This window comes from Typopeltis vanoorti, chromosome 11, assembly GCF_054136105.1.
Source record: "Typopeltis vanoorti isolate ZY-2024b chromosome 11, IOZ_Tvanoo_1.0, whole genome shotgun sequence".
NCBI classification, from domain to species: Eukaryota; Metazoa; Arthropoda; class Arachnida; order Uropygi; family Thelyphonidae; genus Typopeltis; species Typopeltis vanoorti.
The window spans coordinates 29,735,909-29,760,309 of NC_143559.1; the positions used below are offsets into that span (position 1 = coordinate 29,735,909).

At 38.5% G+C, this 24,401-nt stretch overlaps 1 protein-coding gene across 1 annotated transcript in view; it reads right to left on the reverse strand.

The window, feature by feature from the left end:
- LOC150101406 (1-phosphatidylinositol 4,5-bisphosphate phosphodiesterase-like) overlaps window positions 1-21,475 on the reverse strand; it is a 675,244-nt gene extending 653,769 nt beyond the window's left edge. Inside the window, exon 1 of the mRNA XM_090400793.1 lies at window positions 21,392-21,475. Coding sequence (XP_090256919.1) covers window positions 21,392-21,475 — 84 coding nt within the window. The remainder of the gene's footprint in view (window positions 1-21,391) is intronic.
- Window positions 21,476-24,401: the final 2,926 nt, after the last annotated feature.

Below are 24,401 nucleotides of genomic sequence, written 5' to 3' on the forward strand. Positions count from 1 at the left end.
AGTCTCACCTGCTATCCTGATTTTTGCTTATGCTTGGCTGTTTATATCTTTCAGCAGGCAGATCAATTTATTGTCCACACCATAGGATTCCAAGACAGCCCATGTTATATTTTGGCCAATATTATCAAATGCTTTTTTGGAAGTCCACCAAACAGCAGTATATCTTTTTGTTCTTTCTTCGAGCTTTCTCTGCTATTTTTCTCTGCTTTCTCTTTCTCTGCTATTAGTCTTAGTGCGAGTGTTTGTTGCAATGTACTTCGATCTTTTCAAAATCCTGCTTGCTCATTTGCCATATGACCCTTCAGACATTCTGTTAGTATTTTCATCAGCACTTTGCCAAGATGACTCATTAATGTAATAGTTCTGTAATTGTTGCATTCTAAAGCCCTACCTTTCTTATTAAGAACAGCCAAGACCGATTTTTTTCACTCTTCAGGGGCATACCCTGATCTCCATATTTCATTACACAGCTTATGCATTTCTTTTCCAACTGATTCTCCCCCATATTTTAGCATCTCGCCTATTATGTTGTCATCTGCAGGACTCTTGTTGTTTTTGAGATGTTTTATAGCCTTATTCACCTCCTCTTCCAAGATATCATTTTCAAAGATCTCTGCTGGTGGAGAGATTGCTTTTAGTTCTTTGATTATCTGTTGCAGTATTGTTTAGTTGATTTTTATATAGTTCACTGCAATATTTTGTCCATCTGTGTATGATTTCTGTCTTGTCCATCAATACTTTATCATCTTCATCTTTGACAGCTGCTGATCTTGTTTGCCACTTCCTATTGAAATTTCTTATAAGTTTGTATACCTCTCTAGTTTTGTGTTCTCCATAGTACTGCTCAATGTCTTTGCACTGGTACTCCAACCATTTGGCTTTATCAGATCTTGCTGCTTTCCATACTTCATTGCATTTTTGACGGCATAACTCATCTGCTGCCTCTGAATTATCCATTTCTTGTTGATCTGTTTTGAAGGTTCCTGAATTACACATTTCTTGTTGATCGTTTCTCTTTCAGGAATTACTACCTCTACTGTTTTTTTAGCACTTTAGTCAGTCGTTCTACTCTTGTGTTTATATTTTGTTTTTCACTTGGGGTCTTAAGCTTAATTTCCAGTATGTTCTGAGTTCTGATATGCTGTTCTTAGCCTGTCTTCATTTAGTTTTGAGATATCTCTAGCTTTCTGGAACTTTCCTTTGTACTTCTGTTTCAGTTTAAGTCATATTCGCAATCACTAAGCTGTGGTCCGAATCAATATCAGCTCCTTGGAATGATCTGCACTATTGAACTGAGGTTCTCCATTTCTGGTCTATTAATATCAGGTCGAGCATTGGCTCCTTCAATGGTATCAATGGTAGGCATAGGAACGCCTTGTCCATTTATGACAATCTTTTTGTTGGAATTTGGTATTGCAAATCATCAGGTTGTTATCCGTGGCAAATTCCCGAAGCATCTCTCCACGTTCATTTCTTTCTCCATATCAAAATTTTCCCATAACCTTTTACAATCCTGTGTTATTTTTGCCAATCTTTGCATTCCAGTCTCCTCCAATGACGAGTATATCCTGCTTCAGCACCTCATCATTTCTAGTTGTAGATCCCTGTAAAATCTCTCAATGTTTTCATCTGCACTCTCTGCAGTGGGCGCATATATTTGAATGGTCGTGATATTAAATGGTTGGGCACTGAATTTTGCAACCATTATTCTTTCACTAACTGGTTTGTATCCTATCATTGCCTGATAGGCCTTGTTACTTAGCAGGAAACCTACGCCTGCTTCATGCTTAATTTCATTTCCTGACCAGAGAACTCTTCCCCCATTTGATTCCCCTCACAATGTCCATCTCATTTCTGAAATATCCAATATATCACATCTGTATTTCTTCTTGAAGCAACTGCAATTTTCCAGTTGCCCAGAGTGTGCAAACATTCCATGTACCAATTGATATTCCATCTTTTACAGGCCTGAGTTTGATTTTTTTATCTTTGTTTTCAGTAACTGATTTTTCCATCCAAACCTGATTACTCGATTGGGGACGCGGGACTTGTTTGACCGGGCGACGTCCGAGCCGGCATGAGTCTTATCTGTTGTTCATCGGCATCAGATGTCAATCGTGTTTTCTTTTTATTGTCAGCACATCGACACTTATCTGACAAACCTGTAGTCTTTCTTGAAGAGCTTGGAGAGAATCAAGAAGGAGCATATGCATTTAGGCTTTGGACGGCCTAAGCTCGCCTTGACGCAGTACCGTCATTGGACTTCTGTGCATTTTATAGAGTTACTGGAATTGTCCACTAACGCACCACGTCCTGTTAATATTGCCGCTTCTTGTCCGGGACTGCTTATTGGCTATTTGCAGCTAACCACCATCTCTGATGGCCATTCCCTGATCCGCAACCTGGGAACCCGTTCAGTGGCATGTAGCTTTGCCTCTGAGGGAAAGACCCTAGACCAGAAATCTCCTGCATACAGCATCAATAAAAAGGAGACTTAAATAATTATAAATATTTTTCGATTTGTTTTGATGCAATTACTGATTCACCTCATCTGCTCCGCTGGCCGTCATTGCTAGATTTTCCGATGATCAGACAATGAGAGAAGAGCTGGTAAAGTTAGAAACAGTGCCAATAAGTACATGAGGGAACGAAATATACAACATTGTTCTAAAAAATGCTCCGTGACCTAAGCATTGATATCTGAAGTTCTGTCTGTGACAACAGACGGGGCATCCAATATGATGGGAAAAAGGTCGGATTTGTGAAACTGTTTATGGAAGCTTTTGGACATCCACTTGTGAGTTTCACTGCATTATCCACCTCCTGGTGGATAATGCAGTATTCAAATAAAGTATTCACAGAACCACATGATATAATGACAGTTGTAACAAACCTAATGAATCTAATAGCTGCTTGACCCCTTCACAAGCAAGAATTTTTTTGCACTATTTCAGGAAGTTGAATTAACTTACAGCGGACTACTGATGCACAATAATGTGAGGTGGTTGAGCCAAGAAAAAGTCTTCGAAAGATTTATGAAGTGCTATGAAGTAATTAAGTTATATGTTGAGAATAAATATTTGGAACAGTTTCCCCAGCTTAGTGATTATACATGGATCAGTACATTGATGTTTTTTACAGATCTTTCAGTTCTTATGAATGAACTGAAAGTTACAAGGTTTTGGGAAAACTATTAACTTTATGTTCGGATACATAAAAGCCTTAAAACTAAATTTCCAATTTTCTAACGAGATATGGGGGCTAAAACTTATAAGTATCTTTCTCGATTAAAAAAAAAAAAACATTTTGGGAAGGTCAGCTCGAATGTGCAAAATGAAATGGAACCATTGCCATACTTATGCACCACAGGCGCACAAAGCTCTAGCTAAAGGTCTCGAAAAATTCGGGCAATTTAAGGGCCCAAAACAATGAGGGAACAGAACACTCTAGTGCTTCTGGCCCCGTATGCCTCGAAAAAAGTGTAAGTACGGCCCTGAATGGAGCTCTTGCATATAAATTACCAGCACATTTTAAACTCGATAAATGATCAGTTTGGCAGAAGATTTAATCATTTCACAAGTTTAGAACAGACAATTAAAATAATTAAGTATCAATTGTAGTAGTATACACTACTATGGAATTAAATGATTTCCAATTGCTGCAAATTGAAGGATTAGAGCTGTAGTTAGCAGAGTTCCAGGCTAGCATTTGGATTCCTGTTTGTCCAACTGAGGTCTCAACTTGGGGATCCCGAAAGAAACGGCCTGCAGAATGAAGAGTACGACTAAGAACAAAAAATTTTGAATGTTTCAAACCGAATACTGGAAACTTTTGACACTCACTTAAAAATCTAGCAATGGCTTTACTCACAATTTTTCCCTCTGAGTACTCTTGCGAGATCTTATTCTTGGAATTAAACAATACTTAAACGGACAAAAGAGATCGACTGGCAGATGATGTTAGTGCTACTTGCTTGGGCTTGAAGTGCACAAAGTTCCTACCTTCAATTTCAGACTTATCCATTAAGACTTAGCAATAACAGCCATTAATTGATGTTAATCAAATCAAATGCAAAGTGTTCCATTTTTTTCCCCTGGTCCAATTTAAAATTACTATTAAATATAGGATAATTTTAGTGCATTTTTTAAATCCCAATTATCAGGGTGCATTTTCTCTATTGTAAATCATTGATTTTGTATGAAACTGTTTTTAATAATGAATCTATTTTTTCAAAAATAAAAAATCAACTAACGCCTTTTATTCCCTAATAGGGAGTAGGCGAGGCCTTTACACCCTATCTAGCTTTTGGAGACTGAGTGGACAGTTCAATCTCCACTGGTAGCCAATCAGAGATAGCTGGCCCATGTCTATCACTAATTATAGCAGCCACCAATGAAGAGGCAGGCAAACAAGTGCTGCCATCTCTTGGACCTAACCCTAACAAGATATATCACTGTCTGAAATAATGTGGGTGCTACGGTCGATTTTCTTGTGTTTACGGGACGAAAAACCCGAGTTTCTGGGAGGAAAAACCCACTTACCCATGCCAGAGATCGACTAACTCGGGAATCGGTCGAAGATAGGCTTAGAAAAAGTTCCTCCAGTCGGCGACTAGACTAGAACCTAGGTCTAACTTCGAGCGACCATGCGCAGAGGATGCAAGCGCCACTTCCACTGAGCTATACATTTACATGTGTCTGAATTTGTTTTACTCGTATTTCATTTTTTTAATTATTTGTTTCAATATATAATGCATAACACCACGCATAATTGAACTGTATTTTTTTTAAATAAATGAATATGTAAAGAATTGTTTTTCTTTCGTTCGGTTGGGGGGGGGGGCCACACAAGCAGAGTCACATTAGGCATTTTCCGAACTTTTGACATGCTGAGTCTAAAAGGTTTGCCATCACTGCTTTAGGACACAATGTCCGAGTAAGAACACCACTTGCCCTACTCACACTACGACTCTCATTGTGTTGATTAGCCATCCCGATTTAAAATTTAAAATTTTAAAACCTTATAAAAGCTCAAAGTATTTTTGCAGTTATATTTATCAGTTTTATATTTCTTTGCTTATTTTTCTAGATTAAAGTTATTCGATGTTCTTATCTAGATTGTAATGACCAGACCGCTGTAATTTTCCAGGACTCTTACACATCTGAATTCTAAAGTCCAATACGATGCTCTTTTATTAATTAATTTATTTACTTCTGTTTTACTTTTTTACCTTGGCTGCTCGAAGTTAGACCTAGGTTCCAGTCTAGTCGCCGACTGGAGGAACTTTTTCTAAGCCTATCTTTGACCGGTTCCCGAGTTAGTCGATCTCTGGCATGGGCAAGAGGGTTTTTCCTCCCACAAACTCGGGTTTTTCGTCCCGTAAACTCAAGAAAATCGACCGTAGTACTTACATTATTTCAGACAATAACATATCCTGTTTAGCTTAGGCACCAAGAGGTGGCAGCACTTATTTACCGGTCTCTTCATCAGTAGCCGCCTATAATTAGTGATAGAAATGAGCCAGCTATCTCTGATTGGCTACCAGTGGAGATTAAACTGTCCACTCAGTCTCCAAAAGCTAGATAGGGTATAAAGGCCTTGCTTGCTCCCTATTAGAGTATAGAAGATGTTAGCTTTTTTTTGTTTTACTTTTTTACTTTTATTTTTTTTAAATTTTATTAGAGACCATAGCACTTGTTTGCCTCTCTTCACGGATGCCATTTAAATTTAGTGATAATCTTGAGCCAGCTGTTTCTGATTAGCTACAGAGGAGATCGAGTCTCCAAGAGTTACATGAAACAGATTCGCCTACTTCCTTTGGGGAATAAAAGGTGTTAGAGGATGAATGAATGAAAACAAAAAATGTGGATCAGAATGATAGAACGATGCAGTATATCTACCCATTTAAACATTCACTTAATTACTGCAATAGAAAAAAATTAGTGTAATAAAAAAAAATTAAAAAATTAAAAAATATAAACATAAATGGGTGGAACACGTTCAAAGAATGAAAACAGAAAGATTACCAAAACAAGCCTTAAAGTACAAGCCATTAGGAAAACCAGGACGTTCTCTTAAACGATTCAAATGACTTTCTAAGGCCAGAACAGGCCATGCTGGGCCTAAATCCTTGATATGCATGATGATGATGATGATGACGACTTCATTACTGCACTATGCCTCTAAGTACATTATTATTATTTTCTGTAAGGCCTGATAACTACATGTGGACAATTGAGCAGAGATTGGGTTGTCGGTAAGATCTGAAAGTCATGAAGAGAATCAGAAATAATTGAGCAAAACCATAAAACTGTTGTCTGTGTGTTTGGAGTGCTTATGAAGAGGATACACTGAAGATTTGGGCATCAAAAGTTTAGTTGATATGTAGAAACAAGGAGATATCTGATGCACAATATGCATTGTGCGTCAGATATCTCCTCTGCAAACTTTCGCAATATTTGAATCACTAGATGACGTTCCGCAAGGATACTTTAAACAGGGATACTTTAATTCTGATTATTCTATTTACACGTACTTTCTGAAATAATATAAGTTCTTCGGTCGATCTTCATTTTAGGGGACGAAAAAGCAGTTTCAGGGAGATTACCCCCCCCCCCCCCGCTCGTTCCAGAGAATGACCCGGAAACTGTCGGGATTAGAAAAGTGAACTAGTCGGCAACTCGATCTGAACTGACAACGTAACGATAACAACTTTCTTTTGTCGGTCTTGTGATACGGATGCAAACAACACTTCCACAGAGGTACACGGGTAAACAGATTTTTTTCTCCTGGAAACTCGGATATTTCATGCCGCATACAGATAAATCGGCCCTTCAGAACATACGCAATTTACAGACAAAAAATACTGGTGGTGGTGGTGGTGGTGGTGGGTAGTAGATGGTTTCATTCCTAACCGCCTCTCTTCACAGGACGCCATGTATAACTAGGATAGCCTTGAGCCAGCTATCTCTGATTGGCTATCCAAAAGTTAGATTGGGCAAAAACGGCCTCACCTATTCCCTTTACGGGAATAAAAGACGTTAGTTGGACTTTTTTTTAACTCTCTCTCTCTCTCTCTCCTATATCAAATGCACCTTTAGTACAACTAAAAAAGGGAACAACTTGACAGAAAGACTCTGACAACTATCAGAACTTCAGTAAAAAAATCAAATGATCAATAAATTTCTAATTAAAAATTAGGAAACTTTCACAGATTAAAAAGTACTATTTCCCAAAGAGGAGAAAAATGTATGCCGCAGATCAATTTAAGTTTGAACAATATTATAATATTTCATAAGTTTCTATAAAAAGGAAACTTTATGAAGGATTTTTGGTATTGGTAGTATCAAGTATCATGCTTCAAGTATCAGATTCATGATACTTGAAGTTTTATGTTCCTCGAAACATATAAAGGCAAATCTTCTAGATTGTCTAAAATAAGATAATTTAGACCCCAACAGCAAGGAATATGGTAGATACCTGGAACGCTAAAAAATTCCATAATATTTTCTTCTTCTTCTAATAAATTAATGTTTCATATTAAGATTTTTAAAAATAATATTCTCATATCATCGTCTTGTAAATTTTCGCTAATTAATTCGGTTAATTAGCTATGTATGGAGAGTCTTCGTAGCTCAGTCGGTATAGACGAAGCCCTTTGGTCGGAAAGACCTGGTTTCGATTCCCGTCTATGACGTAAGGAACCTTTATCAAGTCACTTTCGACTAAAGGTGAGTTCGGAGTTAGAGTGCTTTTACTCATGGAAACCCGGGTTTTTTCGTCTGAGGGACGAAACACCCGAGTTTGCCTGTGTATTCAGAGGCAAACCGGCCTGTGAACACGCACGCATCTGCAGACATAGGACTCACCGGAAGTCATAGGGACCACGAGACCGTAGCACTTGTTTGCCTCTCTTCACGGATGCGATTTAAATTTAGTGATAACATTGAGCCAGCTATTTCTGATTAGCTGCAGAGGGCTTTTTAGAGGCATAGGGATAACCACCTTATCGTCAAGTACGGTTGCGGTTACAAGAATACATACCTCGACACCGTAATAGGTAGAAGAGGGGAGGATTAAGAAAGAATGAAAAACTATGTATGGCAGAATTAAACATTGCAATCTGAATCTACACACTTAGTACAATATTTCATTTAAATTACAGAGGAGAGAGAGATCCATCTTTCCTTTTTCCTTGCATCTCTCGTGCTTGAAGTATAAAGCATTTTAAACCTCAATCTAATGGCAAGAAAACGCCCTGGTCATTTTCAGTGGAAAAAACAAACAAATAAACTTACTCTCTGTTAACTTTAAAAAAAAAAATATGAGGAACAGCATAAAATTCTTTTACCATTAATGTTAACTTCGAGGCGGAAGTTTCTGTAAAAGAGAAGAAGTCACTGGCTTTAGAAACTTTCAAAACAAGCTGGGTGGAGAGTGAATACCGTGCCACTCTATAACCAGCATTCTGTGATATGAATTTAACCATTAACCATGGGCATTTGCCATGTAAAATATCAGTTGTTATCAAATTCCGACTGTGCGGAAACAAAGAAGGAATTACAGCTCATCTGATTCTTGCATTAAGATTGCTGAAACAAATTACAAACAAAGGTATAATGAGATACAAAAACTATACACTGGAATTTGTTTAGTCAGTATGGTTTGTTAGCTTGCAACAACACAATCAGCAGCCATACGATCAAAAAAGTGACTCAAAATTAAAATGCAGTACTTGTAATCATATAATTAAAAGTTATATGATTTTAAAATTCAGATAATTAAACAGTTGAATACAACGAAGATCTGTATTTAAGTTTTGTAGAGCTGGAAAAGGCATATGACAGTGCCAATAGAAAAGCTGTTCAAAGTGTTACATTGTCAATGGAGCATTATATCAAGCAATACTTAGTCTTTATTTGATTTATAAGTCAGCAGTTAGAACTGCAGGAAGTACAGGAAGATGGTTTAATGTTAAATCTGGTGTTAGACAAGGATGTACATTATCTCCTCTGTTATTCATTAACTATATGGATTACATTATGAATTAAAGTGGTATTAAACGTAATATCAAAATTGGAGATGTTAATGTCAGCTTTTTGCTTTATGTGGAAGATGTTATGCTTCTAAATAAATTCCCTAGAAGTCTGCTACATTCCATGACTAAATTGAATAACTGTTCTAATAGATATAGAATGAAGGTCAGCAATAACAAACAAGACAAAGACAATGAAAATAGGCAGAAGCATTGAAAATATCAACTCCATTGTGAATGGAGAACCTGTGGAACAAGTAAAACATTTCACCTACTTAGGCACGATTTTTAGTGAAGATGGTAAATTAAATATGGAAATACACAACAGAATCAACAAAGCTGGTATGGCAGGAAATCAATTAAATACATTTATATGGAATAAGAGAGAAATTAGTCAAAACAATGAATTAGCTGTATACAAGACAGTGTTCCAACCAATTTTAACTTATAGATCTGAGAGAGCTGGGCTAGAAATAAAACACTTGACCAAAGACTAGAAACCACATGTATGAGAGTCCTGAGAAAGATTAGAGGGGTGAACAGATGGCATCAGTAGCAATGTCATATTAAAAACGAGAATATTAGGAAAGAACTTAATATTTTTAGCATCCAGGAATGTGTTTGCAGAGCTAATCTCAGGTGGTATGGTCACTTAAACAGAATGAGAGAGGAAAGATTAGCAAAACAAGTGTTCTTTGCTAGGTTGGCAAGAAAAAGACCCAGAGGAAGACCAAGATATAGGTGGATTGATTCGGTACAAAGTGCCTTAGAAAATAGAAATATAAGATCTGATATATTGAAATCTTGACAGGTAATAGATTGATTTGGAGGAAAATTGTAGATAGGAAGTTAGTAATGGTGTAAGTTTTTCATGCAGTACTATCATATCCTATACACCCCTTGAGGTTAAATATCAGGAATTTGATGATTATGATGAGAAACCATTTAACACAAAACAAAATATTTAGGATATTACTCTCCTGTAGCACACTAATTTGTGTGGATAATAATCGCAATACTGGATAGTGGAAAAATGCATGAAAAATTGACAAAATATATTTCGAGATCGATCGAAATTCGATGATTTTTGAAGCAAAGATGCAATTACAGTGCTACCGCTCAGAGAAGTGTTAAGAGAAATACTAAAACAATTTATAAAACACCTAGGAAAAATTCTTCCTTCTTAAATCATCTCGCTTCCAGCAAACAGCATCATAAGGACATGTCACATTTTACGGCAATATAATTAGTCAGTTTCTAGACCTTTGGATAAGGCCACACTATTATTATTTGGACAGCTTTCTAGTTAATGATGTTTTTTTTTCCCCACTCTTCGATTTCTAGTTATTTATTTATTTATTTATTTTGGTTTATTTTTCCTCCTAACGTTATGAACGGATATAGTTCCCATACAAAAAGTTTTAATATTTAATAATAACTTATTTAAAATTTTATTTTTACTAGTTTTGAACTGCCCACTCAGTCTCCAAAAGTTAGATAGGGCTAAATGGCCTCGCCTACTCCCGTATACGGGAATAAAAAGGCGTTAGCTGATTTTTAAAAAAACAGAGCCTGTGTAGCTCAGTGGATGTGGCGTTTGCACACCACCGCTCTTGGCCGCACGAAGGAAGTCTTGGTTTCGAGTCTAGTCGGCGACTAGAGGAAATTTTTCTAAGCCTTTTTTCGACCGGTTCCCGAGTTAGTCGATCTCTGGCACGGGCAAGCAGGTTTTTCCTGCCGGAAACTCGGGTTTTTCGTCCTGTAAACTCAAGAAAATCGACCGTAGAACCCACATTATTTCAGACATTAAATATATTGTGTTAGGGTTAGGGACCACGAGATGGCGGCACATTTGAGCCGTCTCTCTTCACTGCGTACCGCTTAATTAGTGATAGCCTTGGGCCATCTGTCTCTGATTGGGTACCAGTGGAGATTGAACTGCCCACTCAGTCTCCAAAAGTTAGATAGGGCTAAATGGCCTCGCCTACTCCCGTATACGGGAATAAAAAGGCGTTAGCTGATTTTTTTTTTTTTTGATTTTTTAGTTTTCTTTCTGTTATTTATATAATCTACTCATTCAATAAAACATTCTTATTCTTATTCTTCTTCTTCTGCAGCTTCTCCCACTTAAGTGGGGTCACTGTTAATAATGAATCTCCTCCACACCTTCCTGTCTTGGGCTGTCACCACATCCAAGTTCTTCATCCTCAAGTTCTCTTCTACCAGCTCCCTCCATCTCTTCTTTGGCCTCCCACGCTTCCGCCTTCCTTGCACATCCATCTGCATGACCCTTCTTCCCACATATTCGTCCCCCCTCCTCATCACATGACCAAACCATCTCAACCTTGCCTCCTGTATTTTCGCTCCTAAGTTCGTAACTTTCACTGTTCCCCTGACATAGTCATTTCTCAGACGATCCTTTCTGGTCACACCGCACATCCATCTAAGCATTCTTATCTCTGCTACTTCCATCCTGCTGATGTTATTTTTCCTCAGGGCCACAGTTTCTATAGCATATGTCATAGCTGGCCTCATTACTGTCGTATAGATTTTGCCTTTCAGATTGATCGGAACCCTCTTATCGCATAACACTCCAGCCATCTCCCTCCAGTTCCTCCAACCCACTTGTATCCTGCATCCCACTTTCTTCTCAGCTGCTCCATCTTCTTCCACTGTTGAACCTAAGTATCTAAAGTCTCTCCCCTTCCGGATGACATTTCCTTCCAGCTCCAGATTTGTCTCCTGTCCGCCGCCCACTGTGCAACACATATACTCTGTCTTACTTCTGCTCAGTCTCATACCTCTCTTGCAGTACTTTTCTCCATCTTTCCAGTTTAGTTCCCGCTTCTTCTCTTGAATCTGCACACAGCAAGATGTCATCTGCATACAACATTGTCCAAGGTGCATCTTCTCTCACCTCCTCTGTTACTACCTCCATCACGATATTAAACGGAAATGGAGTTAATGCTGACCCTTGATGCAAGCCAACTGTTACTTGAAAACTTTCTGTCTGTCCCAGACAGGTCCGAACACTTGTCTTCGCATTTCTGTACATCTCCCACACCAACCTGACATATTTCTCCGGAACCTTCTTCTACCTCAGACACCTCCAGACTTCTTGCCTTGGCACTCTATCGTATGCTTTCTCCAGATCAATAAATGCCAGATGTAGCTCCCTTTGTTTCTCTCGATACTTTTCCATCATCTGCCGTAACCCAAAGATAGCATCTGTTGTTGATCTACCAGGCATGAAGCCAAATTGTTCCTTTGCAATCTCCACCCCCTTCCTCAATCTACTATCAAGAACCCTTTGTAGGATTTTCATTGTGTGGGACATCAACTTTATTCCTCTGTAATTTTTACAGTCTTGTGCATCCCCTTTACCCTTGTAGATGGGGAAAAGAGTACTCTCCCTCCATTCCTCTGGTATATTTTCCTGTTGGCAAACTTTCATGAACAGGTCCCACAGCAGGTCAATTCCAACTTCCCCCAGTGCCTTCCATGCCTCCACTGGAATTTTGTCGGGGCCCACCGATTTTCCATTCCTCATCCTCTTCACGGCCTCCGTCACTTCCACTGTACTGATGTTCTGCACCATCCCCTCAGAAGGCTGCCCATCTCCTCTGAGAGTCCTTGCATTTTCCTCATTCAGAACACTGAAAGTATATTTTCCATCTGTTTCTTATGTCCACATCCCTCCATAATATTCTTCCTTCAGCGTTTTTGATCTGCCTCACATTTAAGATGTCGTTTGCTGCTTTATTTCTACATTTCGGTAGTTGGTAAATTTTTCTCTGTCCTTCCTTTATTTCTAATTGATCATACAGATCTTGATATGCCATGGCCTTCGCCTGTGCCATAACTCTCTTGGCTTCTTGCTTTCTCTCTCTCTCTCTCTCTCTCTCTCTCTCTGTACACCTCTCTGTCCTCTTCCACTCTTGACTCATTCCACTTCTGCCCTGCCTTCCTCTTAGCTGTCACTGCCACTTGTACATTATTATCCACCACCAACCCTCCTTTTGCTCTCTAATCTTTGCAGATGTCTCACCAAGCACCTCGATTGTACAGCTCAGGATTACTTTTGAATTATGTTTCCACGAATCTTGTACACTTTCCAGTCAATCCGAAATTCTCTCTAACACCCCTCTCGATTCCTCAAACGATTCCTCACACTCTCCTCTTTTAAGCGAAACCACTTAATTGTCTTCATTCCACGGCATCCAGACGTTCTTATCTTCGATCTTATTTGAAAGTCTGCGCACAGCAGTCGGTGTTGTTGTGCTGTTGGAATTAATTTACAATTTGTCATAACCTTAAGATATTTTCTTCTAGTCAAAATGTAGTCAATTTGTGAACTGTTGTTACCATTCCTAAATATTATCAAATGTTCTTCCCTCTTGTAGAAAAACGAGTTCACAATTGCCAGATCAAACGCTACTGCAAATTTACAACCCTCTCTCCTTTCTGGTTCATCATTCCCACTCCGTGGCGACCATGCACCCTTTCACAGTCTCTATTCTGTCTCCCTACGTGTCCGTTTGAGTCTCCTCCGACAATCACCATCTCATTTTCTTCCAGTTCCCTCATTTTTTCATCTAACACAGAACTCATCTTTCTCCTCTGCTGTACAACCAACTTGCGGGGCATATACACATAATACCACCACCCGCTCTTCTCTAAGACCCAATTTCATTCGCATGATCCTGTCGTTCCTTCTACCCACTTCCAGTATTTCGCCCTTCATTCTGCCACACACCACAATTACTACACCATTTCTTCCCTCATTATTCGCTCCAGAGTAGAACAATTTATACCCATCTCCCATTCTTAACCTTTTCTCCCTTCCACCTTGTCTCCTGCACACATAAAATGTCCAACTTCCTCTTTCTCATCATGTCTGCCACCTCTCTTCCCCTTCCAGTCATGTTTCCAACATTCAGTGTTCCCACTTGCAACATCCTCTCCACCTGCTGGGCTCGCTTCTTTAACTGCACCCGCCCTTGATGCGGTAGCCCTCGTCCACTTCTCGCAGCTGAAGGGCGATATGGCTGCGCGTCACTTAAGGGGGTACGCCCTAGCCCTTATATCATTTTCTCTTTGACTCATATCATAGTTTGAGCTGGCATTGAAGTTTTAGAACCGGATGCCCTTCCTGACATCAACCCTCACCATTTATCCTGGCTTGGGACCGGCACCTACTGAGGCTAGCTTGCCTCCTTCGGTGGCTGCATAAGACGAAATGACTTAGCAAGATAGGAAAGACTCACCCCTAGCCCTCGAATACTCTAATTGCATCAGGGGGAAGGAGCAAGGAGAGTAGAAAGAAGCAAAGAAAGAAGAGGAGTGACCAGTCTACAGAATAATATAACAGATGTATATTACATGAAGTAAGGCATGGTCCAGCATCTGGTACCTCAGGTTTGCCATGCCCGTACTCACTAAAGTGAGCCCTTGAGGTTCATTCAATAAAACATTATTTTTTAAAAAAATGCATATCAATATTTTTATGATTCCTTTTAGTTCTCTTATTTGGGAATCTGGTTTGCATACCAGTGTATTTATCTTATAAGAAAAAAAAAAAAAAGACTGAAGAGAATGAATGAATGCTTCCCATTTAGTTTCTCATCATTTAGTAGCTGGATAACAAGTTTGGTAATCAGTGCATTCCTATACTGCTATTACCACTCCCAATCATTGTAAAATTGAGTTACACTTATATCACATTTATTATTTTTAATTTACAATAGAAAAAAAGGTGATATTCTCCAGCCCCTTAGGCATCAAGGGCTAGTTTTTCCTAGAGTGAAAAATGTATCAGATACATATATACACGCTGTCAAATGACAGACTGATCGATATATTTATCTACTTGGAGGGAAGAAGTTGACATTTTGTGTGGAAATCATTTTTGGTGTGCAATCTATTACAAAAATCAGAAATCAGAAACTTTGGAATTTTAAGTAGTTAATAACAGTTTAATAATTGCTTTATTTCTGGTAAGCTTTCTTCTGCCATACAACAGAGCACCGAAAGCAGCCTAAAATGGATGGTAGTGTATGTGTTTCAAATTTTTGTTAATATGAGGAAAACAGATGTTACTGAAGTTTAATTGCTGAAGCATTTACAGAAGATAATGCTGAAGTACAAAGGAATTCTTCCTTCTAAGAGTTTCACATTTCCTTTTCATAATAAAAGACATCATTAGACACTTAATTGGGCGTAATTTTTTTTTCCAGTACCACAAGTAGATAAGAGTATCATCATCATCATCATCATCATCATCATCAAATTCCTGCCATGTACCCTCAAGGGGTGTACAGGATATGATAGTACTACATGAAAAAATTATATCATTACTAACTTCCTATCTACAATTTTCCTCCAAATCAGTCTGTAACTTGTCAAGACGCCAACATTATCAGATCTTATATGTCTATCGTCTAAGGCACATTGTACCGTATCAATCCACCTATATCTTGGTCTTCCTCTGGGTCGTTTTGCTGCCAACCTGGCAGAGAACATTTGTTTTGTTAATCTTTCCTCGCCCATTCTGTTTAAGTGACCATACCACCTGAGATTAGCTCTGCTAATGCATTCCTGGATTCTGACAATGTCAAGATCTTTCCTAATATCCTCATTTTTAATATGATATTGCCATTGATGCCATCTGTTCACACCTATAATCTTTCTCAGAACTCTCATATCTGCGGTCTCTAGTCTTTGGTCAAGTGTTTTACTTCTGACCCAGCTCTCAGATCCATAAGTTAAAACTGGTTTGAACACTGTCTTGTATACAGGTAATTTAGTGTTCCGACTAATTTCTCTCTTATTCTATATGAATTTATTCAATTGACTTCCCACCATACCAGCTTTTCTGATTCTGTTGTCTATTTCTATATTTAATTTACCATCTTCACTAAAAATCGTGCCTAAGTAGCTGAAATGTTTTACTTGTTCCACAGGTTCTCCATTCACAACACAGTTGACATTTTCAATGATTCTGCCTATTTTCATTGTCTTTGTCTTTTTATTGCTGACCTTCATATCTATTACAACAGTTATTCAATTTAGTCAGAGAATCTTGCAGACTTGTAGCGGATTTATTTAGAAGTATAACATCTTCCGCATAAAGCAAAGAGCTGATATTAACATCTCCAATTTTGATATCAAGTTTAATACCACTTTCCTTCATAATGTGATCCATATAGATAATGAATAACAGAGGGGATAATGTACATCCTTGTCTGACACCAGATTTAACATTAAACCATCTTCCTGTACTTCCTTCAATTCTAACTGCTGACTTACAACTCAAATAAAGATTTTCATGACTAAGTATTGCTTGATATAATGCCCCATTGACACCATATAACTGCAGCGTATTGAATAGCTTCTCTCTTGGCATCTTATCATATGCCTTTTCCAAATCGACAAAACTTAAATACAGATCTTTGTTATATTCCCATGCTTTCTCGACTATTTGTCGTAAAGTGAAGATCTGAACCTGACAGCCTCTGTTTGGCCTGAATCCAGCTTGTTCTTCACCAAGCTTTTCTTTCACAATTCTTCCCAACCGTTTCTCAAGTATACTTGCATAGATCTTACCAGGAACACTCAGTAGGGAAATACCTCTGTAATTCTCACATTCAGTTTTATTTCCCTTTTTATATATGGGTACTATGAGAGTTCTACTCCAATCATCAGGAATTCGTCCCTCTGTCCAGGCTTTCTGAACTATGCAATGCAGCCACTGTAAGACTCATACCACCATACGTCAGCATTTCTGGTCGAATATCATCTACTCCTGCTGCCTTTCCACATTTCAAGCCTTTGATGGCTTTTTCTACTTAAAGTATGGATATGTATTCCTGCCTGCATGCCTGGTCAGTGTTTTTTACCACTGTGCTGTCATCACTGCTTGTTTCATTTAGCAGTTTTTCAAAGTAATTACTCCATACTTAAAGGATATCTTTTTCTCCAGTTTTCATGTCACCTTTATCATCTCTAATTCCTTTTACAGCACTCTTTCCTCCATTCCTAAGCTTCTTCGGCAACCTCCAGAATATTTTGCCACCTTCTTGATATTGATTTTCTATATTCTTGCCAAAGTCCTCCCATGACTTCTGTTTAGCCAGTTTTACACAGTGTTTAGCATTCTTGCATTTGTCTCTATATTCTCTAAGAGCACAATCTGACTTATTTGACAGGAACTTTTGATATGCTTTCTTCTTTTCCTTCACTGCCTCTTTAACTTCTTGTGTTCACCAGGGAGTTCTGATTTTTTTATCCTTGCAGACAACCTTGCCACATGCCTCTCTGGCAGAATCAATCAACGTTTTCTTCAGAGTTTGCCACTGAATCTCCAAGGTTTGATTCCTGTTCTCAAACTCTTTCATTTTTTCTTCAATAATCTTTGTGTATTTCAGTCTACAGGTTCACATCTGAGAGCTGCTCAACTTTTATTCTCTTTAAAACTTTCTTACATGTTATTCTTTTCAATATGAAATTCAATTTTATCCTGCTCAAGACTAAATAGTGATCACTTCCAATTTCAAATCCTCTATACATTCTGGTGTCCTGCACCAGGGAGAAAACATCACTATCAACAATAACATAGTCAATGAGACTTTTCTTATTTCTAGCCTCTTCTCTCCATGTGAATTTGTGCACATTTTTATGTTGGAACATGGTGTTAGTAATAACTAGTCCATGTCCTGAGCAGAAATCCAACAGATATTTGCCATTATTATTAGCGTTGCTCTTTTCTCCAAATTTTCCCAAAATATTTTTGTATGTCTCACAATCATTTCCTACTCTGCTGTTTAGATTCCCAACAAAGACCCACTTTTCCTTTTTCATTGTGTCAGTTGCTTTTTCTAAAGCCTCAAAAAACTCCTCCACTTCTACCTTAGTAGAACCTTCTGTGGGACCATAGGCACAAATAAGTCTCATTGTCCAGTTCCCCATTCTCATATTTGCCCACATTACTCTACTTGAGACTGACTGCCATTCAAGAAGATTAGCCTCGTATTTTGTGTTGAATACTAAGGCTACTCCTTCTTTTCCTTGATTGTCATTGCCTGAATATAACATTTTGTATTTATTGCTCAGAAAGATCTCACCAGTTTTGGTCTTTTTTGTTTCAGTCACCCCTATTATGTCGATCTGGTACTTGTCTAATTCCTCAGCTAGCTCCATTTCTTTGCCATTCAGGCTTCTTACGTTGATAGTACCGATCTTAAACTCTGGTGATGTTGAGTTGGGATTTGTTTTCAGATTTGTTCCAGTAGCTGACTTTTCGCTGTTCGCCCTGGTTCCCTGGCGAAAACAACGGGGGCCTTGTTTAACCGTGCGACACCCCAGCCAGCATGAAATTTTGTCATGTTGTATCATCATTTTTTATTTTGGTTTAACCAATACGAATACAATTTGGTCGGCTAAATCCCAAATTGCCAGCCCATCCTCGTTCGTTCAGTATCCAAGTAGATACCCAACAGGGTGTACCACGAGAAGGTGAGGATTGGACATTAGGTCAGAAGCCCTGGTCGGTTCTCCGCATTTCTTTAAAGGCTATATACAGCTTTGACCCTTAAGCACCCCAAATAAGAGTATGGTTAGACAAAATGAGGACTGGATTAATTGATTGAAAAGTGGTAAATAAGTAAAATGAGTTGACGGAGGAAGTCTTGAATGGCTTGTCAGTTAAGAAGTTTAAGGCAAGATATTATAGGTGTTGTGTAGATAACGGTTACTGTATTCTTCCCAAATCTTCGGTATCTATGGATTTCAGTATAACAATAATAAGAACAACAACAACATACTTTGCACATAAAGTTATCACTCCACTGACACGTTACTGCTTCCCAGATGCATGCTCATCGTTAATGTTATTATTGACACTTTTACTTCAAGAGTATAGTATATAGAATCTCTTTAGTTCACACACATGTGAACGCTGTATGTATATGAATTTTGTAGCGTGTTACTAATATAGATATACACTGGTGTCCAAAAGCTAAGGACGAACTACATTTTTACCTGTATATGAAAAACTTTTCATGACTACAGCCAAATGTGGACATATTTTATTGTAAGCATATTAATAAATTATATTATTTATTAGTATGTGTTACAAAAGATAGATAAGATTTTGTAAAAATTTAATTTCAATATGTTTTAGACAAAAGTTACAAATTTCCTAAGGAACATTTCAGAATGGAATATGTCCACCCCGAACTGTAATGCAGCTCTCATAACGTTGTACCATGCTTAGCACCAAGTGATTCAGGAGTTCTTTAGCAAACTTCACATTCGTCCAGAACAAGTATTAAGCTTTGTTTGCTTGCTGGTGGAGAATTTCGAGTAGCAACACGTCTCCTTGTTGCGTCCAAAACACGTTCTATGAGGTTGGGATCTGGGCTGAGTGCAAGCCACTCGATTCGATTAATATCTTTGGTCTCCAGAAGTATGGAATATGTCCACCCCGAACTGTAATGAAGCTCTCACAACGTTGTACCATGCTTACCACCAAGTGATTCAGGAGTTCTTTAGCAAACTTCCCATTCATCCAGAGCAAGGATTATGCTTTGTTTGCTTGCTGGTGGAGAATTTCGAGCAGCAACGCGTCTCCCTGTTTTGTCCAAAACACGTTCTATGAGGTTGGAATCTGGACTGAGTGCAAGCCACACGATTCGATTAATATCTTTGGTCTCCAGAAGTGTCTTCACTGCTCGTGTACTATGTGGTGTGGCATTGTCATCCATAAAAATGAATTCTTAGCCTCCTCACACCATGATTCCAGCACCGGTTTATCTGTCCCTTTCAAGAACATTCTCACGTCACGATAGATCGAGTACTTCTAGAATCGGAAGAAAGACTAAAACGACTCTCATCTGTAAAAGTACAGAATGGTGTACATTGGTGTATATTGATGTCTTGTCCAATTTTTATGGATACAATACCACGGAAAACGTGCTCTACGATAAACTGTGCATAAAGGGATGCAGACTATAGGCTTTCGGGCATACTGAACTACTCGTTGCAGGCGTCTTGCCACAGGCTGTCGAGACATGTACGTACCTGTGCTTGAATGGAGCCGACTTACAAGTTGACCTGCTGTGATGCGTCGATTACGTTTTGCTGTTATAACCAAAAATCTGTCTTTATGGTCGGTGTTAGAGCGAGGGCGACCTCTTAGCAAACGTCTGGAACGTATTTCATTGGTTTGAAACGCTGCCCAGAGCCTGGATACAACGCTATGAGAGATTCCAAACTCTGTGACAATAACAGTAATTCTGTGGCCTTCGTCCAGCTTACCAATAATTCTTTTCCATGTGAGATCATCTTCACGATGTGTCTGAGGTATTACAAGTCATCCAAGTTTGAAACTTTATTTCTTCATGAAAAGAGCTTCCTTCAAACACAAATCATTTTAGCGCAACATGTTGCCATTTATTCCGTTGAACACAGGTACGTGCATGGAATTAATGCACAGTACAATTACCATGATCCCTTTGCGCGCGATTCGAAAATTTGAACGTGTACCGCTTTCTACTCAAATCGTCAGTTACAAATTACCACTAGCTTATTCATCTGAATTAGAGGTTGCAATATTCAGAAATAGTGTTCGCCCTTAGGTTTTGGACACCACTGTATATCAGTATACTTTATAGTAGTTTCACTAATAGTGACAGGTACGCTATTAGTCAGTAAATATTCGATCCAAATGTTTTTCTGTTCTCAGTGTTTTCACTAAGATTTTTTTTCTTGCTAGTGGGCTTATTAGTTAATTAATCATGTTTAAATGTGATCCTTCTTACTTTGGTGGAATGTGTAATCACATCCACTTCCCAATTAAGCGCTGCTTTAATTCTGTGTATGGTATTCTTTATTAATAAAAAATAAAGAATTTTAAAATTTAATAATAATATTAATAATAAAAATTAATAAGCGCTTCCGTAGCTCAATTGGAAGAACGACGATATGTTGCGTCCTTCGAGTGGAAAATGCTAAATTCGATTCTCATCGTGACGAGAAAAGTCTTTATATGGATTTTTTCAATTGAAGGTGAGTTAGCCGATCGCATTCGTAGAGTAGCAGAGTTTTTTCTCCCGGAAACTCGGGTTTTTCATCCCGCATACAGATAAATCGGCCCTTCAGAACATACGCAGTTTACAGACCGAAAATACTGGTGGTGGAGGTGGGTAGTAGTAGTAGTGGTGGGGACTGAGAGCTGTAGTGTAGAAATGACCTCCTACGCTGAGAGTCTGGACACCTTGGAGGTGTCACGAAATAATAATAATAATAAATAAATAAATAACCTCAAGAAAAAATACTTAATAATTATAAAAAAATTACCTCTTCCCAACGGTCACAGATAGCACCTTTCAACAATGGCTCCGGAATCGCGCGCTGCCAATTGAACTCGTATGCTTTAGTCATGGCAGATGGTTGGATATGAGCAGTTTTTGGCAGTAATTTGTTTTCTTATTGGCAATACAAACACAGGATTTATCTCTTTCTCTCTAATGCAAGGACGGTCACTTAGCAAAGATGGTGTAATCTGCTGAAAGAGAATATATAAATATAAATATAAACGTGTGTATAGATATATGTATGTATTATACTATATTATATTATATTAGATTAGATTAGATTAGATTAGATTAGATTAGATTAGATTAGATTAGATTACAAGTGGAAATTGCCGCCTTTATTCTTTCGAAATAATGTCTAGAAATCAATTTGTAGATAAATTCGCTAACATAACTATTGATGGATGGCGCTGATGTAGTTGATTGGTAGTAGAGGTTCGGTAGTGGTGGAGACGGAGAGTTGTGTAGTGGGTGTCCTCCCGCGATGAGTCTTCGTACTCCTCGGAGGTGTCACGAATAATAAATAAGTAATAAATAAAATAAATAAATTACTTGTTTCATGATATGATGGGCTTCCAGTCATAATATACTTTATTTGTACAGAACAGGGCCACGCAAACCGGAGGGTGCAAAGGGTGCACTGCACCCGGGCGGCAAGATTGATATTTTATTTATTGTAGTAAATGCTACATGCAAATTCTTTTAGTTATTTTTTTAAGGGGAGGCCGATAAAAGTTTGCACCCAGGCGGCAAATACCCTTGGCGCACTCCTGGTACAGAAGTATAAGGACACATGTCCTTAAAACCACTGAGAACAGACAAGAGGAATGAAAAACAATAGAAATATATATATTTCCCGTAACGTATTACACTGATCGGCCTATTACTACCAATAGTTTGGTTGCGTATAAACGTAAATAATGCTGTGATATGTTAAAGATACCAAGTTATTTTAAACCTGGTTTTACTCCATTTCCCAAGTAAGCAAACAGACAAACAAGTCAAGTTTGCGCCTGCAAGTGTTGCAAGTCTAGCTGACCCTGCGCGTAGTGCAAGACCAAGGCAACTCATGGTAAAAGTAGAATAAGCTCTGATCACTAATCATAATTTTACCCTTGATGTATGATGCTTTGTATTAAAGGCAAAGGGCCACTACCCAGACCGTTTCGACCTTATCAATAAATAAAGCCGTCTCTAAATATTCGGACGATCCCTAGGCCACTCTGTTGTGGGCGAAAGACCGTCCATCTCAGCGTTGGCTACACTCAATGATGGCTTTCCACCCACCACCACCACCACCGAGTCAAACCGAACCGCTCATATTCCGAAGCAAAGCATTCACTGACAAAGCCCCTCACCGGGCATTGCCGGAAAACACTTTCCCCGGTTCTCTTAAGGTTTTCAAAAACCTTAAGCAAGATAACTCATAATGGCCCTCACCGGTTTCAACCTTTTTTGAGGTGTATTTAAGTAAAGACCTCTCTAAAAATTAGGACGATCCCTAGACCACTCCATAGTGGCCGAAAGACCGTCCAACTCAGCGTTGTTCCACTCAGTGACAGACTCACTCAGTCGCCGAGAAGAACTTCTCAGCCTTGGCTCTACCAAGTGGCAGGCTCACCCCACCACCAGCCAGAGCCATAGTCTCAGCAGTGGCCCTACTCAGAGACAGGCAAAAACCTATCCCCAAGGAGAGCCTCTCAAAGCCAGCCCCCACCAGTTCCGACCCCTATCGAGGTCTCATCAGTGGGAGCCAGGCTAGAAATACCAGGATTTTAGTAATACAGAGCTTATAAGTATTTTACCAGAACAAGTTACCATAAGGTGTTTTAACCTTATTAAATAAAAATCTCAGGAGCAGATATAAATGTAGAAAGTATGTTACCTTTGGTATAATAAATGTTAAAGATACCAAGTTATTTTAAACTGGTTTTACTCCATTTTCCAAGTAAGCAAACAGACAAACAAGTCAAGTTTGCGGTGGTCCAGAAAAAAGTTGAGGTTGTTGACACCATGTTCCCAGGTGAGAAATACATCGTCAATATAACGATACCATACTTTAGGTTTAAGAGTCGAGGAACTAATTGCTCTTTCTTCAAAATACTTAAGAAATATGTCAGCAAGAATCGGAGAGAACGGACTGCCCATAGCTAAACCTGAGTTTTGTTTATAAATCTTGTTATCATATTTGAAGTATCCTGAGTTCACACAGTGAGAAAGTAAGGAGAAAAATTTCTTGGATAGTTTCTTCTGGAGAAGGTTTAGAATACGATAACCAATACGATATCAAGATTATCGTATCGATACCAGTCCGGAACTCGGGGGATGGGCGCCGGGGGGGACCCCTTTCGAGTTTTCAAAATTAGAGTCATCGGAATTCAAGGAGAACCGGCCTACCATTCCGGAACTCGGGGAGGGGGCGCCGTAGGCGTCATGGGGGAGGATCCCTCTAGTATATATATATATATATATATTTGTCTATCTATCTGCTTTATTGTCTGTCTATATATATATATATATATGGCCCGGCCTTATATATATATATATATATATATATATATATATATATATATATATATATATATATATATATATATATATATATATATATATATATATATATATATATGGCCCGGCTTTATATATATATATATATATATATATATATATATATATATATATATATTATTATTATTATTATTTCGGGCTACTCCACGGAGTCCTTAGACTCATCGAGGGAGGCCCTAAACATCATGTCCACACAACTATTCGACATTCTCACAGTATCTATCATACCTTGCCTTGAACTTGCCCACTGTCATAGCACCCACAACAGACTCTGGCAGCTTATTCCACTCATTTACCACTCTAAAAGTAAAGAACCAAGTTCTAACCAGTGCTAACCACACTCTTGCCCAGCTTCCATAGGTCTCCCCCTAGTTCTCCCACCACCAGTCCTGATCTGAAAAATATCCTCTAAATTAATCCTATAG